Source organism: Rhinoraja longicauda, chromosome 13 (genome assembly GCF_053455715.1).
Source record: "Rhinoraja longicauda isolate Sanriku21f chromosome 13, sRhiLon1.1, whole genome shotgun sequence".
Classification (NCBI taxonomy): domain Eukaryota; kingdom Metazoa; phylum Chordata; class Chondrichthyes; order Rajiformes; family Arhynchobatidae; genus Rhinoraja; species Rhinoraja longicauda.
In genome coordinates this window covers 2,990,066-3,010,982 of record NC_135965.1, presented here as the reverse complement: position 1 = coordinate 3,010,982, position 20,917 = coordinate 2,990,066, and the positions used below count along the sequence as shown (strand labels likewise).

The following is a 20,917-nucleotide window of genomic DNA, read 5'->3' as shown; positions in this document are numbered from 1 at the left end:
TTTCTGCGCTACTAAATACATACTGTAAAATTGATTTGAGAATAGGAAATTCAAAATCTTTTTGAAATTGCACTATAAAATTGTTATTAACCCCTATTTAAGTTCTGAATAAATCAATAGATAAATGAACTAAATTACCAATTATCAATGCTGATATTTATACAAATGTGTTATTTTACTTACCCCAAATCTGTCATACCATCTATGAATTCTTGTTTTGAGAATTCACACTGTGTGGCTGCTCGAAATTTCCATGCAATGACCAGTACACTGATGCTGGCTGGATCCAACCCTAAATCATCGCAGAACTGTTGAATGCCATCTATTCCTATTTTATTATCATCTTGCGGATCTGAAGGGAAATGAAAATACAATCTCACATTATGTTTATTTTTCCAGAAAGGATATCTAACTAACTTGACCCAGCCGATTGAGGACCCTGGTTTTAGTTGAGCACAATCTAGGCTCTCATTTCAGCGTACAAAAGTGGTGCTGCAGTTTTAGATCTCACTTCAGATAAGGTTAAATCTACCTGTCAAAAGATACCAATGCATTATTAAACGTAGACAGCCCCCCTGACACCTAGGATAACAGTCTTTCTAAACTAATGCCTTTAAAAAAAAGATGCATTTATATTATGTCTAAAAAGTTACTTTGTGAGAACACGTTTAAAAAGCAACGTCCTTTGCCGTGCAGCTTAAGGTAATAAAGGTTTGGCAAAAAAAAAAGTAGACTTTAACGATATTCTGTCAGGAATTGGAGCAAGGATGCAGAAAGCTTCAATGAGAGAATTCTCAGAGGCTCAGATCTGTACAGCAGAACACAAACCATCAATGGAAAAGCAATTAAAATCGGGATTGTGCATGGAACTAAAAATTGTCAAGGACAGGAATCTCAGGTCTTATTAATGAAGAAGGTTACTGCAATAAATAGCTAATCATCTTACTGGTACGCAAAACAGTTACAGCATTTGCAGAATATTAGTGAATGCATTTCAAAAAAATATTCCTTGTAACTTTAAAATGTTAGGCATACAATATTAGAGCAAGTTCTTTATTTCTGGTTGAGAGTTTTTTCACTAGAATCCATGAACTTTGATAAAATGATCACTAGATTAAAAAGAGAAGTGCATAATGATTATTCTAATTTTCACAACATACAATTATTTTCAATAGACAGTTGTCTTAATATATAGGAAGGCATATTTCACATTAAATTGAATTACATTGCCTGTTGTAAACTACTTTGAGAAACTACCTACCACAGCAATTAAATATAACAGACTTAATATATTAGTGATATTGTGCATAAAATTAATCTTATAGTATTCAAGTGCAATGTAGTAAAACTCAGGGAAACAATAATCCATTTTGTGAGATTGAAACCACTGTATTGATGCTCCAAAAAGTAAAGGGAGATCTTGACAGAATTTCTTATTTCAAATATTGTCCACACATTCCTGTATCTTTTTGAATCGTGTGAATATGATGGAGCCAAAACTGCTAAGATACTAGTCTCCATATCCAGCACATGTCAAGTAATAATGTATACATTGTCAGTTTGAACACATTGAAGTTGTTGTAGGAGCCATTTATGCTTAATTCAGTTATTGTCATTGTGTTATGGCTATGTTTTAATATTTCTAGTTTATGTCTTTTTTGCCTGCTTGTGGGTGTGACTTAATGCGTAATGGGGAGTGTCTAGAGGGGAGGAGGCTAGTGTGTCGACAGAGGTTGTGGGTCGGTTTAGACTCGGAGGATGGTGAGCATACAGTTCTTTACCACGCACTCGTACCATACGCTTGTACCATCTATATTTGTAAGAACCATACGGTAATAACTGCAAGAATTCTAAGATATTGTTTGAAGAAGAAACAGTTGATAAAGTACGGAAACTGATGAATTACTCTATGATTTGTGCTACTTTAATAAAACCAATGAATGAAGAAAAGAAGTTTGGAAGATTCGTTTGTCATATCAGGGTGCGACGTGTGCATAAGCCCAAGAAGTAATGGCTATCGAAGTGCGATTTCGAGATGGTATAGAAACTGCCATTACAGTTGTTTAATTGCTTTTACTGTGCAGCTATATACATCTGATTCCCTGTAGTACGTTTAACTATAATTCGGAATATATTCTCTCTTTCTTGCCATGTCTTCTGTGATAATCTATGTATTTCTATTGTTCAGTGTCACTTGCAATGCATGCATCTTTGCAAAAAATCTTCGACTTAAACATTTGAATATTATACTCATCAGTTCTTCACACTCTATGCCAGGGGTGGCCAAACCGCGGCTCGCGAGCTACATGCGGCTCTTTGACCTTTAATATGCGGCTTGTGGAAATATGTTGGCTGAGCTCCTTTTTTCATCACAGTTAATATAAAAGGTAAATAAGAAAAAATTTCAAGCTTTATAATTATTTACTGGGTATGAATTGAGACCCCATTGGAATAAAACGCAAGTTTAATGTTCATGGTTAGTAAAAATATTTAAGTTCATGTCTTGCGGCTCTTTTGTTCATGTCTTGCGGCTCTCAAAGATCTGAACTTTATCGTATGTGGCTCTTACATTAAGCAAGTTTGGCCACCCCTGCTCTATGCAATCCTTTCTAAACATTATAATAATAATAATATTAATTGTCGTTTCAACATTGATTCCAATTGCACAATGCATGCTTTCAACCACCATTTCCTATGAACGATATTCAAAACGCATAGAAAACTAAACCGAATAGAAAGCTGGTCTGAATCAACACTTGACAAGTTTCAATCTTAGACTGCATATCAAACTCTAAATGGTCCGTGGTTCTTCATCGTCATGTATGCACTGCACAGTGACATTCTTTTTGCATGGATTACACATGCACAAGTCGCCATATTTTGGCGACATTTACAAAAGAAATACTCCAAAGTCTGGTCCACATGTTAGACGTACTGGAGCTCCCCCCAATCCAGGCAAGCCCCAAGCTGCTGCAAGACTTCCTCCATGGCCCTGGACCGGCTCGGCATATTACAGAGGGAGGAGGCGTGTTTTTAATGGTGCTGTGTGGAGGAAGCGTCCATACAAAGCTTGCACATAATTAAAAAACTCCAAAACTCAGTAACATAAACTCTGTTATATAAACGTCTTGCAACAGGGATAATCAGAAATAATGGTAAAACTAAGTTTGATGCAAAACCAAACCGTTCATCCAGGCCATCAAGCCAACTTGTCAGATAATTACTTTCACTAAATATTTTGTAGTGCATATTGCTGAAAGTGTATTCTCACAATAGAGTATCTAAAACATAGATGAATGTAAAGGCCAAATGGCTATTTCATAGAAACATAGAAAACAGGTGCAGGAGTCAGCCCTTTGAGCCAGCACCACTATTCAATACGATCATGGCTGATCATCCAAAATCAGTACCCCATTCCTGCTTTTCCCCCATATTCCCTGATTCCTTTGGCCCGAAGAGCTAAATCTAATTCTCTCTTGAAAACATCCAGTGAATTGGCCTCCACTGCCTTCTGTGGCAGAAAATTCCACAGATTCACAAGTCTCTGGCTGAAAAAGTTTTTCCTTATCTCAGTCGTAAATGACCCACCCCTTATTCTTAAACTGTGACCCCTGTTTCTGGACTCCCCCAACATCGGGAACATTTTTTCTGCATTTAGCCTGTTCAATGCTTTAAGAATTTTATATGTTTCTGTTAGATCCCCTCTCATCCTACTAAATTCCAGTGAATACAAGCCCAGTCGACACATTCTTGATGAACCTACACTGCACTCCCTCAATAGCCATAATGTTCTTCCTCAAATTGGCAGGCCAAAACTGCACACAATACTCCAAGTGTGGTACCTCCAGGGCCCGGTACAACTGCAGTAGGACCTCCTTGCTCCTAGACTCAAATCCTCTCGCAATGAAGGCCGACATGCCATTAGCTTTCTTCACTGCCGGCTGTACAAGGTGACTGATGTACAAGGACGCCCAGGTCACGTTTCACCTCCCCTTTTCCTGATCTGGCACCATTCAGATAATATGACACAAAATGCTGCAGTAACTCAGTGGGACAGGCAGCATCTCTGGAGAGAAGGAATGGGTGACGTTTCGGGTCGAGACCCTTCTTCAGACTCGACCCAAAACGTCACCCATTCCTTCTCTCCAGTGATGCTGCCTGTGCCGCTGAGTTACTCTAGCATTTTGTCATACCTTCGATTTAAACCAGCATCTGTAGTTCTTTCCTACCATTCCGATAATAATCTGCCTTCCTGTTCTTGCCACCAAAGTGGATAACCTCACATTTATCCACATTATAGTGTGTCTGCCATGCATCTGCCCACTCACCCAACCTATCCAAATCACCCTGCAGCCTCATAGCATCTTCCTCGTGGCTCACACTGCCACCCAACTTTGTGTCATCCGAAAACTTGCAGATGTTACATTTATTTCCTTCGTCTAAATCGTTAATATATATTGTGATTAACTGGGGTCCCAGCACTGAGCCTTGCGGCAACCCACTGCTTTTACAGTGATGTGAAACAATGCAACAGGGATTACAGAAAAGGAAATTAGATACAGAAAAAGAAAAAAAATAATGCAAGATTAGTTTGAGAAAAAAGGAAAAGCAATTAAAACTCTAGAGCACCTGTAGATTCCAGAATCTGCGTTTGACCCTGTCAGACAGGTTGAGACATCCAAGTGTCATTGCAAAAAGTATAATGACGTTATTAAATATCAACCCTGACTTGGCGGCAAGTTTAATTTGTTCAAGTGTTAAATGTCAGTTTTTCAAGGTGGAAACGATAAAATATTTCACCAATAAAGTTAAACCATTTGTGCCTTTTTACCAAAGTCAAAAGGAAACATTGAGCTTTCAGGAAACCTTCCAAATTCAGACAGAAATACAACACATCTTTTAATGCACATGCAAAGGCTAATCCCAACATATAGAAACAAGTGAAAGTAAAGCACTGGTAAGTGACAAACAGGTTTGCATCAATGACCATATGTTGAAGATATCTGGTCATTATTAAATAGTTATTAATAAGCGATATCATATACAGGTCCACCACCGATTTTCCTGCAACTGATGATCCAGCATCTCCTTTAATCCAGAGAGCACATTTGAAACCCCCAATCCTCTTCCTGGAAGTACTCCTGGAAATCTGGTGCCAAGGCCAGGTGAGGCGGCCGATCGCAGAACTTCCACGACTGGTCTTCCGATCGGCGGGTTGAATTCGCCCCCTGGGGCTCTGGATCTCCGGCCCTGCCGGAGCTGGCGAATGTTCCCACAGCCGACTTCTGCAGCCGATCGGGCTTATTACACATGCAGGTGCGGCCATGTTTTGGCGCTATTATTCAAAGTCCGGTTGGCCCGCCCACACGATGTACTGGAGTAGTTCCCGCGTACCAACATCTCACCCGGCCATCTTTGTGTCCTGGGGACACCTGCTGCAGCCGACCATTAAGGCGCTGGAGGCATTACCCTGGTTCACCCTCCTACCGGCCCACTCTCCTCATATCCAACGTCTCCAGCTCCCTCACTGTTGTGCCTTTGAGCGAGTTACTGGCCCTGCTACCGAATTCCACTTGCTGCCTATCAGCCCAGGCCTGGACTGATAAGGCAGCAAGTAACAAGGTCCTGAAAATTACGGTATCCAACAAGGGAAAATCCAGTTATTGCCTCCTGACATTGTGGCATTACCATCACCGAATCCCCCACTATCAATATCCTGGGGATTCCCATTGACCAGAAACTGAACAGGTGCAGGCATTGCAAGAGCAAGCCAGAGGCCAAGAATTCACCTCTCAACTCACCAAAACCATCTACAAGCTCGTCAGGAGTGTAATGGAATACTCTCCATTTGCCTGGATGAGTGCAACATCTCTCAAGAATCTCAACAACATCCAGGGCATGGCTGCCCACTTGAAAGACACTCCATCTACAACCATTTACTCAGTCCAGCACCAACCCACAGTAATAGTTTGTACCATCTACAGGATTCACTGCAACAACTCAACATGACCCCTTAAATGCCAGTTCCCAAATCCACAACCTTTAATTGTTAGAAGGACAAGGGGAGCAAAAGCATGGGAAATACCATCACCTAGAAGATGACCTCCAACCAGAAAGGTCAGTGTGGGAATGGGAAGGGGAATTAAAGTGTTTGGCAACTGGGAGATCAGGTAGGTCCAAGTAGACGGAACATTTTCACACTGACCATTCCGTCCTAGGCATCCTCCATTGTCAAAGGGAAGCTAATGGCAAACTGGAGAAACAGCATCTCATATTTCGCTTGGGCAGCTTACACCCCAGTGGTATGACAACAGCCTGACCGCGGGAGAAGACAGCAGGGGAGGGGAAAGACATTCTGGCCTTCCATCACAGTGAGGAGGGGACTGGAGGAGACTCACTGTGATGGATGTTTCTTTTTTTTGTGTGTTGGTGGGGTTGTGTAATTTGCTTGTTTTATGGCTTCTATTATTGGACTGTCGGTGACTAAATTTAGTCCAAAAAACTTGTTTTTTGGATGACAAATAAAGATATCTTGAATCTTGAATATTGATTTCTCTAACTTCAAGTAACCCCTGCATTCCCCCTCTCTCCATCCCTCCCCATCCAAATCCAGCCTTGTTTCCTTTATCATCATTACTTTTTGCATGTTTCATTCATTTGTTCTACATCTCTCTACATCACTATCTATATCTCCCGTTTCCCTTTCCCCTGACTAGTCTGAAGGGTCTCAACCCGAAACGTCACCTATTCCTACTCTCGAGATGCTGCCTGTCCCACTGTTACTCCAGCATCGTGTCGAACTTCGATTTTAAACCAGCATCTACAGTTCATTCCTACACATTTCGTCTGCAGTTCTTTGTTTCTACATTGTTTTCCAAATTAGCTGGTATTTGCAAACTAGCCTTTTATAAATCATGTACTAGGATATCCAGATCCATGTATACATATATACATATGTATGCATATATATATATATATATATATATTATATATATTTAATTTTCCTGCCAGAATGAACAATTTCATACTTTGCTTGTTATACTCCAAATGCTAGTTCATTGTTCAATCGCTTATAAATAAGACCCATGAACAAATAAAGTAACTTCAATGAGTTGAGACTTTGGCAAATGAGATTGTTTAAGCACAGTGAGTGAAGCTCCCCCTCCTGTCCTCTTCAGCGGTAGTTTCATTATACTACATACATTTTGAGCAGAATTTGTTATGTGGTAGGTACTCACCTTTTCCGATTTGCTGTTTATGAACTTGCTCATAGAAGCTGTCTGATACAAATAGCACGGTTCTCTACAGAGGCACAATCTTGTACAATATAATGGCAACATATAAGCAGACCAGAACAAAGACATCCCAGGAAATGGCTGAAATATCCCCATGCCCCAGATTTATTCAAATGGCATACGTACCAAGGCAGCAAATGCTTCCGAATTACTCTGACATTTGGAAAAAATGGTTAAACTAAAAAACTTTATGAATCTTAAAAATTAAAATGCTAGAATTAAAATAATCTAACCACAGTACATTAAAGTTCAAATAATTTTCTTGCTTCATTGTGTGCTAATGAAAATGAATGCATTTGCAGTTCCTGGGCTTTATCTAAACAAGCACAGGCTCGGCTAGTGTACAAAACTGACAGGTACACGGATAGGACAGGTTTATAGATAATAGACAATAGGTGTAGGAGGTCGTCATTCGGCCCTTCGAGCCAGCACCGCCATTCAATGTGATCAAGGCTGATCATTCTCAATCAGTACCCCGTTCCTGCCTTCTCCCCATATCCCCTGACTCCGCTATCCTTAAGAGCTCTACCCAGCTTTCTCTTGAATGCATTCAGAGAATTGGCCTCCACTGCCTTCTGAGGCAGAGAATTCCACAGATTCGCAACTCTCTGACTGAAAAAGTTTTTCCTCATCTCAGTTCTAAATGGCCTACCCCTTATTCTTAAACTGTGGCCCCTTGTTCTGGACTCCCCCAACATTGGGAACATGTTTCCTGCCTCTAACGAGTCCAACCCCTTAATAATCTTATACGTTTCGATAAGATCTCCTCTCATCCTTCTAAATTCCAGTGTATACAACCCTAGTCGCTCCAGTCTTTCAACATATGAAAGTCCCGCCATTCCGGGAATTAACCTAGTAAACCTACGCTGCACGCCCTCAATAGCAAGAATATCCTTCCTCAAATTTGGAGACCAAAACTGCACACAGTATTCCAGGTGCGGTCTCACTAGGGCCCTGTACAACTGCAGAAGGACCTCTTTGCTCCTATACTCAACTCCTTATGAAGGCCAACATTCAATTGGCTTTCTTCACTGCCTGCTGTACCTGCATGCTTCCTTTCAGTGACTGATGCACTAGGACACCCAGATCTTGTTGTACGTCCCCTGTTCCTAACTTGACACCATTCAGATAATACTCTGCCTTCCTATTCTTACCACCAAAGTGGATAACCTCACACTTATCCACATTAAACTGCATCTGCCATGCATCCGCCCACTCACACAACATGTCCAAGTCACCCTGCAACCTCATAGCATCTTCCTCACATTTAACACTACCACCCAGCTTTGTATCATCTGCAAATTTGCTAATGGTACTTTTAATCCCTTCATCCAAGTCATTAATGTATATTGTAAATAGCTGCGGTCCCAGCACCGAGCCATGCGGTACCCCACTAGTTACTGCCTGCCATTCTGAAAGGGACCCATTTATCCCCACTCTTTGCTTTCTGTCTGTCAACCAATTTTCTATCCATGTCAGTACCCTACCTCCAATACCATGTGCTCTAATTTTGCCCACTAATCTCCAATGTGGAACCTTGTCAAAGGCTTTCTGAAAGTCAAGGTACACCACATCCACCGGCTCTCCCCTGTCAATTTTCCTGGTTGCATCCTCAAATAATTCCAGAAGATTAGTCAAGCATGATTTCCCCTTCGTAAATCCATGCTGACTCAGAACAACCCTGTTACTACTATCCAAATGCGCCGCAATTTTGTCTTTTATAATTGACTCCAGCATCTTCCCTACCACTGATGTCAGACTAACTGGTCTGTAATTTCCCGTTTTCTCTCTCCCTCCTTTCTTAAAAAGTGGGACAACATTAGCTACTCTCCAATCCACAGGAACTGATCCTGAATCTATAGAACATTGGAAAATGATCACCAATGCGTCCACAATTTCTAGCGCCACCTCCTTAAGTACTCTGGGATGCAGACCATCAGGCCCTGGGGATTTATGAGCCTTCAGTCCCATCAGTCTACCCAACACCATTTCCTGCCTAATGTGGATTTCCTTCAGTTCCTCCGTCACCCTAGGATCTCTGCCCACTAGAACATCTGGGAGATTGCTTGTATCTTCCTTAGTGAAGACAGATCCAAAGTACCGGTTCAACTCGTCTGCCATTTCCTTGTTTCCCATAATAAATTCCCCCGCTTGTCTTCAAGGGACCCACATTTGCCTTGACTATTTTTTTCCTCTTTACATACCTAAAAAAGCTTTTACTATCCTCCTTTATATTATTGGCTAGTTTACCCTCGTACCTCATCTTTTCTCCCCGTATTGCCTTCTTAGTCATCTTCTGTTGCTCTTTAAAAGAGTCCCAATCCTCTGGCTTCCCACTCTTCTTTGCTTTGTTGTACTTCTGCTCTTTTATTTTTATGCTGTCCTTGACTTCCCTTGTCAGCCACGGGTGTCTCTTACTCCCCTTGGAATCTTTCCTCCTCTTTGGGATAAATTGATCCTGCAACTTCTGCATTATTCCCAGGAATACCTGCCATTGCTGTTTCACCGTCTTCCCTGCGAGGGCCTCCTTCCAGTCAATTCTGGCCAGCTCCTGCCTCATGCCTCTGTAATCCCCTTTGCTATACTGTAATACTGACACTTCCGATTTACCCTTCTCCCTCTCAATTTGTAGAGTAAAACTTATCATATTGTGATCACTGCATCCTAATGGCTCTTTTACCTCGAGTCCCCTTTATCAGATCAGGTTTATTACACAACACTAAATCCAGAATTGCCTTCTCCCTAGTAGGCTCCTGTACAAGCTGTTCTAAGAATCCATCTCGGAGACACTCCACAAACTCTCTTTCCTGGGGTCCATTACCAACCTGATTTTCCCAGTCTACCTGCATGTTGAAATCTCCCATAACCACCGTAGCATTACATTTGCGACATGCCAATTTTAGCTCCTCGTTCAACTTGCACCCTATGTCGAGGCTACTGTTTGGGGGCCTGCAGATAACTCCCATTAGGGTCTTTTTACCCTTACAATTCCTCATTTCTACCCATACTGATTCTACATCTCCTGATTCTATGTCACCCCTTGCAAGTGAGTGAATATCATTCCTCACCAACAGAGCGACCCCACCCCCTCTGCCCACCTGTCTGTCTTTTCTATATGTTGTGTATCCCTGAATATTCAGTTCCCAGCCCTGGTCCTCTTGTAGCCATGTCTCAGTGATTCCCACAACATCATACTTGCCAATGTCTAACTGAGCCTCAAGCTCATCCACTTTATTTCTTATACTTCGCGCATTTAAATACAACACTTTTATTTCCGTATTCAGCTCCCCTCTCACATTGGTCACAATTGGCCCTGACCTTACTCTCTTATCCCTTCTAGAACTTCCCTCCCCATTCATTCGAGAGTCCTTTGCAATTTCTCCTGTATTTGCTTCCCCTTTAACTCCATGTCCATATTCCCAGTTTGTCAACCCCTCCCCCCCACTACTTAGTTTAAAGCCACACTTGTAGCACTAGCAAACCTACCCCTCTGCTTATCCCTCTGCTGTCCCTAAAGTTTAACTGCTTTGGACTGCTCTTTTGATGATGCTCTTATAGAAGAAGACATTGATACATTTGACCAATTAGCCATTCCTAAATTGATTATTCACCAGTCTAAATAATCTGTCGCTGTGAAGTCATTTTAAAGTTTCTTGGTAGTTTCCATTCAAATTTCTGTTACACTAACTTACTGATTCCCAACAATTAATTTTCAAACCAAAAGGATAGGAAGGACTCTCCTCGTGTCAGGATGTCAGGGTTCAGGTAATGCTCCAGAAACCCGAGCTCAAAATAGGTTGCTGCTGTTATGGTACTAAATGAGATGTTAAACTTCAACCTGCCAGTGTCTCAGATGGACATGAAAGGTCATGGCATAATTTTGATGGAACAGTTGACTGTCCTGCAAAATGTTCACCCCTGAACTAAAAGTCAATTTACCCAGCTATTTGGTGTTTTTTTCCGGTATGTAGATTGGCCATCTTGGTTCATGCCTTGTATCTGAATATAATTTAATTGTTTTAATTTGGTCTTAAAGTGTTTTTGGCTCTTCTGAGGACATGAATGGTACATAAATGCAAGTTTGTTTTTAATCACTGCCCACTTGCACCATCTTACCTGATGTCTGTGCTCTGGTCTGACAAAAGAATGACACTGACATCTACTGTAAGAATTGAAAGAAATAACATTTTTGTCATGAGGGCAATTCAGAAGCAGCCAACAACTGACTGACTGGAACTTTTTACATGCTTTTAAAAAAACAAATGCAAAAATGTGTGTTTTAACATAATTCAATTGTTATTCATACTTGTTATTCATAAACCCACTGACTCGGACAGCTATCTGGACTACACTTCTTCCCACCCTGTCTCCTGCAAAAGGTCTATCCCCTACTCCCAATTCCTCCGTCTACGCCGCATCTGCGCCCGGGGTGAGGTGTTTCACACTAGGGCATCAGAGATGTCCTCATTCTTCAGGAAACGGGGTTTTCCCTTCTTCCATTATAGATGAGGCTCTCACTAGGGTCTCTTGCTCCGCTCTTGCTCCCCCTCCCCCCACTCGTAACAAGGACAGAATCCCCCTCGTTCTCACCTTCCACCCCATCAACCAGCGAAGGGGGGAAACCGTTTCAGGGGGGAGCGAACGTGGACTACAGGAGACCCCGGTGGCTGTGCCTATTGCAAACAGGTACACCCTCTTGGGAGCTGTTGGGGCAGAAGACGCTTCCAGTCCGGGCAGCGGACAGGTCGGTGGCTCTAATCCAGGCAAGGAAACTCGACCGGGGAGACCGAAGTCTGGAAGAGCCATAGTAGTGGGTGACTCCATTGTCCGAGGTACGGACAGTAGATTCTGAGGCGACAGGCGGGACTCGAGGATGGTCTGTTGCCTCCCTGGTGCCAGGGTTCAAGGCGTCACGGGGCGGCTTCAGAACATCCTAGTGAGGGAAGGCGATCAACCGGAAGTAGTTGTGCATGTGGGCACTAACGACGTCGGGAGGAAGAGGAAGGAGATACTGCGGCGTGAGTTTAGAGAGTTAGGAAGAAGACTGAGAAGTAGGACGTCGAAGGTGGTTGTCTCTGGACTGCTACCTGTACCTCGTGCTAGTGAGGGCAGGAATAGAGAGATCGGGGATATGAATGTATGGCTGAGGGGCTGGTGCAGGGAGCAGGGGTTTAGATTTCTAGACAACTGGGATCTCTTCTGGGGTAGGGGTGACCTGTATAAAAGGGACGGGCTACACCTTAACAGCAGGGGGACCAACATTCTGGCAGGTAGGTAGGTTTGCTAGGTTTAATACTTTAAACGGGAGCAATTAGAGTGAGAAAACCTGTTGAGTACTGAAAATAAAGTGAGCATTAGAAATGCTCACCAGAGCAAGCGATGCCTATGAAGATAGATAAACTAAGGTAACATGCAGTTGGGTAACTTTACAGCTGAACTGGTCAGACAGGCGCCAGCTCTCAGACATCTCCTACTTATCCTTGGAACATGACCCCACAGATGAGCACCAGGCCATAATGTCTCAGACCTTTTCTGATTTTATCACTTCCGGCTGTCTGCCCTCCACAGCCACCAACCTTATGGCTCCCCAACCCCACAACCTCCACAAAATCCATAAACAGAACTGCCATGGCAGACCCATTGTTGTGGACTGCTCCTGTCCCACTGCAATCATTTCCACATACCTCAACTTCATCCCATCACCCCTGGTCCAATCCCTCTCTACCTATGTAGGCACGGTAGCGCAGCGGTAGAGTTGCTGCTTTACAGCGAATGCAGCGCCGGAGACTCAGGTTCGATCCTGACTACGGGTGCTGCACTGTAAGGAGTTTGTACGTTCTCCCCGTGACCTGCGTGGGTTTTCTCCGAGATCTTCGGTTTCCTCCCACACTCCAAAGACGTACAGGTATGTAGGTTAATTGGCTGGGTAAATGTAAAAATTGTCCCTAGTGGGTGTAGGATAGTGTTAATGTACGGGGATCGCTGGGCGGCACGGACTTGGAGGGCCGAAAAGGCCTGTTTCCGGCTGTATAGATATGATATGTCCAAGACACCTCACACATCCTCCGTCTCTTCAATTACTTCAGTTTTCCAGACCCCCACTCCCACATCTTTACTATTTAAAGAATCTGAACAAAGGTCTCAACCCAAAACATCACCCATTCCTTCTCTCCAGAGATGCTGACTGTCTTGCTGAGTTACTCCAGCATTTTGTGTCGATCTTCGGTGTAAACCAGCATCTGCAGTTCCTTCCTATACAGTTTTGATACACGAGAGAAATTATCTATCTGAAATTAAATTTGATACAAGGTTCTAAAAGTTCCAATGAATCAAAATGGGAGAAGAAATGCTGTTCTTTTATCTTCGTCTCTTCACACCATATAGGGATGCAGTCCATCCAAGTGAAACAGCAAATTACTTGTATTTTTTGCAGTCAAGAATATTATGTTCAGTGTGTACAAAAGAACTGCAGATGCTGGTTTAAATCGAAGGTAGGCACAAAAAGCTGGAGTAACTCAGCAGGGCAGGCAGCATCTCTGGAGAGAAGGAGTGGGTGACGTTTCGGGGCGAGACCCTTCTTCAGACTCACTTGCTCTCCTCCATACTTGAGAAATCAAATGCTGATTCAACGACTGCTTTTTGAGCACATCCCTTCAGTATGCAGGGGTAACATCAAGCTTCCAGTTAATTTAGTTTTGTTTATTATGGTCATATATAAAAAGATACTGTGAAAAGCTTTTGCTTGTGTGCTATCCAGTCAAAGACGTGACTATACATGATTACCATAAATGACCAGGTAAAGGATAAAGGGTACAACATTTAGTGCCAGTTAAAGTCAAATAAAAGGCCTCCCAAAAGTCTCCAATTAGGTAGATAGGTCAGAACTGCACTCTGGCTAATGCAAGAACCGTTCAATTTCCTAATAACAGCTGGGAAGAAACTATCCCTAAATCTTGACAAATGTGTTTTCAAACTTCTGTACCTCTTGCCTGATGGGAGATGGCAGATGAGGGAATGACTGGGGTGAGAGGGGAGAAGTTTAAGGATGTGCAGGGCAAGTTTTTGTTTACACAGAGGGTGACGAGTGGCTAGAGCGCACTGGTGGTTGAAGCAGATATGTTAGTGGCATTCAAAAGGCTTTTGGATAGGCATATGGATGTGCAGGAAATGGAGCAATAGAAATGGAGGGACGTGCAGGTAGAAAAGTGATAGTCTTGGCATCATGCTCGCACAGAGATGGTGGGCCGAAGGGCCTGTTCTTGTGCTGTACTGTTCAATGTTCTAACATGGAGAGATTAGGTTCCCACACTGCAGGAAAGATGCGATTGCTCTAGAGCAGGGATCTCCAAGCTATGGCCCGTGGGCCACATCCAGCCCGCCACGAGATTTTATCCGGCCCGCAGCAAGCTCTTAGGTGGCGGGGACTGGAGGCAGAAGCTGCCGGCAAAGGTTCACCGGAGAGCAGATCACCACCGACCCAGAGCCGGGACAAGGGGAGAGATCACAGCGCCCCCTCGCAAACAACAAGCCCAAGGAAATTTCCCTCCTCACCGCCACCGCCGCTCACCCCGGGGGGAGAGAGAGAGGAGGGGGGGGGAGTCAGGGTAAAGGGAGCAGCGGGTGAGAGCGGGAGCGCGGTGAGGGGAGAATGTAAGAGGGTCCAGTGAAGGAGCGCCGCCACTTGCGGGTGCTGCTCCCTCCCCCTCTCCCTCGGGAATAATTTTTTTAATTACTAATCAATGAATTAAAATGCAAGAACAGACATTTTTGAAGGGTTTTTTGTGATAAACTTTTCCTATCATCAGCAAGTAAATCTTTATATACTGAAAAACTTCTCACAACACCTGCTGAAACCAATGGCACAAAAGCAAAGATTAATTCATTTTTACAACATTTTAAAATGTTAAATTTTATAAAATAATTTAAATTTGGATTTCTGGGTAAAATTCTTGAACATTTTATACTATAATCATTATTTGGAAGAATTTGACATTCCACATTCAAGAATCTTTATTTGTTCTACAGTTGAGAAATTATTATTTTCTAATCTTGAAATTGCATCAACTACCGAACGATGTGCATAGATATCGTCCAGCTTTGTATTTAATCATCTTTTTCTATTAAGTTTTACATTTTAAAAAATTCTTTTGAACTTTCTGTTTCATAAATTTATCCGTGGCAAATTATTTTCCTTCATGAAGCAATCTAAAGTTTTAAATATGTCTTCACCTCTAGTTCTCATTGGAAGTTCTTGACAACAAAAGAATTGCTCAATAATTCTGTCATTATGAATGAAACGTATAAAAACCAGTAATTGTGCTAACCTACCTGTTGATTTGTCTAATTGCAATGTAAACATCATATTATCATCATGAAAAATATCCTTCATTTGCAGCTTAATGTCATCAGACATGTCTTTAATTCGTCTTCCAATCGTGTTATCTGCCAAAGGGATTTTATTAACTTCTATCTCAAATTTGGGCCCAAACATTGTTCGAACAATAGCACAGCAAAATTCCTTTATAGTGGTTTCGGCAATAGTGTGTGGCTCCTTGTTTTTGGCAATTATTTGAGCAACCAAGTAACTTGCCTCTTGAGCTTTCTCTGATGTCTTCATTCTCTTGGTGAATGTTGCAGACTGCTTCTTTATAGATTTTGAAAGCTCAATAAAGTATTCTACTGATTATTCTGACAAATGACTCTTTTGAGGTAAAATGACGCTTTAATTTGTTTGGTACCATACTTTCATTTGCAAGTATATCCCCACAAACAAAACACTGGGGACAAGGATTGTTTTCATTACCAGAAAATGGGAACCCCAGTTTCATATAATCTTTATTGTATAAACGAGGCTTGGAAATTTTTCCTGTACACTTCTTACCCACTAATGCAGACCGTTCAACAGTTGATTCTTGAGTAGTTTCCTCTATAGCCGCTACATTTTGTTCATTGTCAATGTCATCTTCACCAGCTTTTCTTTTCTTAATTAGAAACTTATCCATTTTATGGGTAATTCAAATGCAATTAATGAATAAAACTGCGAATTTATTATAAAGTTTTAAGAGTAACTAAACATAAAATTAACAGCGCCAGCATTCCATCAATGATAAAGTGAGAGAACAATCACGCTTTGCCCCACTTAGAACAGCCAGTCGAGACTGATGATACTTGCTAATGTCAAGTGTGATATAACTTTATAGTCAGATGTTTTCTTTAAGTTTCGGGGCAGGCGAAGACGCTGCCAAAGCTCCCGATGTCGGCCCCCACCCAGGGGCCTGCGAGCTTCCGATATCCACGCGGCCCGCGGCTGCAGGTGGTGAGTACAGTCCGGTCTGTGGGCTCTGCAAACCCGAGCCCAGGTGGTCCCAGCTGGAGGCCGCCAACTCCAGGTGTTTGGCCGATGGTAGGCCGCAGCGGGAATGGAGACACGGCCCAGAAGATAAAAGCTCGGGTCACGTTCCGAAGAGACAATTTTCCAGATCCCCCCCCACACATAACACACAACCACAAGAAACACTACATTACATCTAAACACTTCAATTAAGACAAAAAACAACACAAGAGACAAACGGTCTGCGACTTCACAGAGTTTCCCTTTACGTTCGTGACACACCTACTCACTACAGGCGACACACTAACGTGTCGCGACACAGTTTGGAAAGCTCTGGTATAGATTAATAAGAATAGAGTATAGAAAGGGTATAGAATTAGAGGAGATGAGGATTTTTTTCATTTAGATGGCAAGTAGTCTGAAATTCATTGTATGAAATGGAGAGGGACAAATACCTTCATTCCAATTAAAAAATACATAAATACATGAACTATGACCTTCAATATTTTGGATCTAATATGGAAGGTGAATATAGATAGTGTAGCTCCTTTTCCGACCGTCCTTAATACAATGTATTTCAGTAAAAGTTTTCTACGATTCTACGTTAGGGCTCAAAGGAGTCAGAGGAACGGATATATCAGAAAACTAAATTAGAGATATAACCACATTCAAAATAAAAGAATTTAGATAAACTAATCAAACTTTGGATAAATCGTCCACTCCAAGTGAAATCAAAATAGTGGTAGACCACATAGGCCCAAGATTTCTCTATCATTTAACATGATCATGACTGGTCGTGCCTCAAGTCCACTTTGACACCCAATCAACAAAATCTTCCATTTACGTTAATTTTCAAACATTCCAATTGATTTCAGCCTCGAACATACGCATTGAATTCCATTAGTTTACTTCATTAATCATTTTTCATCTCCTAAATGCCTAACTCTTCATCACGATTTCAAAATATAGTTTTGTTACAAAAGTGAATTTCCCCATATCCAGTTCAAATGGCTTATAACTGCACTTTTTTTTTAATGTGGGGATGCAATATGCAAGGCATGATACAACATATTTAGAGATGTATTAGCAATGGGTAGGAAGGAACTGCAGATGCTGCTTTACACCAGAGATAGACACAAAATACTGGAGTACCTCAGCGGGACAGGCAACGTCTCTGGAGAGAAGGAATGGGTGACGATTTGGGTCAAGACTCTTCTTCAGACTGAGAGTCAGGGGAGAGGGAAACTAGAGATATGGAAGGGTACAAAGTGAATTTACGATGTGAAAAGGACAGATCAAAAGTGTATTTGCCTGAGGAGTGGTGGATACCTGTCATAATACAAGTAGTTCTGCCATATTGCACTAAATGTGTTTCTAACATCTTCCGATTCCAAGCTCTGCAGCCAGAGAAAATAGGCCGTCAGTATCTATCTCGCAGTTTATCTTAGAAATGTACACAGCTCTATGAGATCACACCTCATTCTACTAAACTCTCGCAAGGAACGACCCACCATAACCATTCCCCAATCACAGGCATCACATTAGTAAATCATCATCGCAACGTCTCGGGGAAGCAGTCAAAATTACACGCAGTACATCATATACTCTAAACTTCATCTTCAATCTTTTCAACACTTACATATTTTGTTTCTAAATCCTTTAAATGTTTTTTTGACCTTTTTATTAATGTCTTAAATGCTTTCCTCCCTAATACAGCCAAGTTTATTTGTGTTCATTATGAAAAACCAGGCCAAGATCTAGCTCTGTCCAAATTTGATTGGAGTGTGGTATTGAGCATACCGACAGGTCGCATCACAACCAGCTTCAGCAACTTAAACGGTCAGGAATGAAGGAGCCTACAGAGAGTGGTACACATTGCCTGGTCCATTAGAGGTACTGAACTTCCCACCATCAATGGGATCTATGGGAGATATCAAAGACCCCTATTACACTATCATCAGGACAAGGGTACAGGAGACTGAAAACTGGCTCAAGACCAGCTTCTTCCCAGCAATCATCAGACTCTTGAACACTGCACAATGTTAACCACTACCTCATCAATTGTGATCTTCTATGCTCTACATCTTTTGTTGCACTACAGACTTGGAGTTTGCACTATGGACTTGGAGTTTGCACTATAATGGTTACCTCATATTATGAATATTAATTTATTATATTATTGATTATTATATATTTATGCGCATTATTAAGTTAATGGCTTAATACGCTGCAGCAAGCTAGAATTTCATTGTTCCGTTGCTGATACATTTGACAATTAAATACAGTTGACTCTCAACTTTGAAGATCCCAATTACCAATTCCTCACTATTTACAAAGATAGTTTTGTTACCCAAGTGATTTTCCCCCTATCCTGTTCAAATGGGTTTATAAATGCACATTTAAAAAAAAGTTGGGATGCAATAAGGAAGACATATTGGGTCTCGACCCGAAACGTCACCCATTCCTTCTCTCCTGAGATGCTGCCTGACCTGCTGAGTTACTCCAGCATTTTGTGAAATAAATACCTTCGATAAATACCTTTGATACTTAAAGGGTTGACGGTGGACATGCAATGGAAAGCATTTAAAGATTGCATGGATGAACTACAACAATTGTTCATCCCAGTTTGGCAAAAGAACAAACCAGGAAAGGTAGTGCATCCGTGGCTAACAAGGGAAATCATGGATAGTATTAAAACAAAAGATGAAGCATATAAATTAGCCAGAAAAAGTAGCATACCAGAGGGCTGGGAGAAATTCAGAGTCCAGCAGAGGAGGACAAAGGGCTTAATTAGGAAAGGGAAAATAGATTATGAGAGAAAACTGGCAGGGAACATAAAAACTGACTGCAAAAGCTTTCATAGATATGTGAAGAGAGAAAGGCTAGTTAAGACAAATGTAGGTCCCTTGCAGTTGGAAACAGGTGAATTGATCATAGGGAACAAGGAGATGGCAGACCAATTGAACAACTACTTTGGTTCTGTCTTCACTAAGGAAGACATAAACAATCTGCCGGAAATAGCAGGAGACCGGGGGTCTAATGAGATGGAGGAACTGAGGGAAATCCAGGTTAGTCGGGAAGTGGTGTTAGCTAATGTAACCCCACTTTTTAAAAAGGGAGGGAGAGAGAAAACGGGGAATTATAGACCAGTTAGCCTAACATCGGTAGTGGGGAAAATGCTAGAGTCAGTTATTAAAGATGTGATAGCATCACATTTGGAAAGTGGTAAAATCATCGGACAAAGTCAGCATGGATTTATGAAAGGCAAATCATGTCTGACAAATCTTATAGAATTTTTCGAGGATGTAACTAGTAGAGTGGATAAGGGAGAACCAGTCGATGCGTTATATCTGGACTTTCAGAAGGCCTTCGACAAGGTCCCACATAGGAGATTGGTGTACAAACTTAAAGCACACGGTATTGGGGGTTCAGTGTTGAGGTAGATAGAGAATTGGTTGGCGGACAGGAAGCAAAGAGTAGGAATAAACGGGTCCTTTTCAGAATGGCAGGCAGTGACTAGTGGGGTACTGCAAGGCTCAGTGCTGGGACCCCAGTTATTTACAATATATATTAATGATTTGGACGAGGGAATTGAATGCAACATCTCTAAGTTTGCGGATGACACGAAGCTGGGTGACAGTGTTAGCTGCGAGGAGGATGCTAGGAGGCTGCAGAGTGACTTGGATAGATTAGGCGAGTGGGCAAATGCATGGCAGATGCAATATAATGTGGATAAATGTGAGGTTATCCACTTTGGCGGCAAGAACAGGAAAGCAGAGTATTACCTGAATGGTGGCCAATTAGGAGAAGGGGAGATGCAACGTGACCTGGGTGTCGTGGTGCACCAGTCATTGAAAGCAAGCGTGCAGGTGCAGCAGGCAGTAAAGAAAGCGAATGGTATGTTGGCATTCATAGCAAGAGGATTTGAGTATAGGAGCAGGGAGGTTCTGCTGCAGTTGTACAGGGCCTTGGTGAGACCGCACCTGGAGTATTGTGCACAGTTTTGGTCTCCTAATCTGAGGAAATACATTCTAGCCTTAGAGGGAGTACAGAGAAGGTTCACCAGATTGATCCCTGGTATGGCAGGACTTTCATATGAAGAAAGACTGGATAGACTAGGCTTATACTCGCTGGAATTTAGAAGACTGAGGGGGGATCTTATAGAAACATATAAAATTCTTAAGGGGTTGGAGAGGCTAGATGCGGGAAGATTGTTGCCGATGTTGGGGAAATCCAGAACCAGGGGTCACAGCTTAAAGATAAGGGGGAAGTCTTTTAGGACCGAGATGAG

At 42.1% G+C, this 20,917-nt stretch overlaps 1 protein-coding gene across 3 annotated transcripts in view; it reads right to left on the bottom strand.

The window, feature by feature from the left end:
- The window catches only part of dcun1d1 (DCN1, defective in cullin neddylation 1, domain containing 1 (S. cerevisiae)), a 71,733-nt gene that overhangs the window by 22,898 nt on the left and 27,918 nt on the right, over positions 1-20,917 (bottom strand). For all 3 annotated transcript variants that reach the window (XR_013547992.1, XM_078410206.1, XM_078410205.1), the window contains exon 3: positions 184-352. Coding sequence is in view for 2 of the 3 variants with exons in the window: in XM_078410206.1 (XP_078266332.1) it covers positions 184-352 (169 nt within the window). In the remaining variant the exon portion in view is untranslated. The remainder of the gene's footprint in view (positions 1-183; positions 353-20,917) is intronic.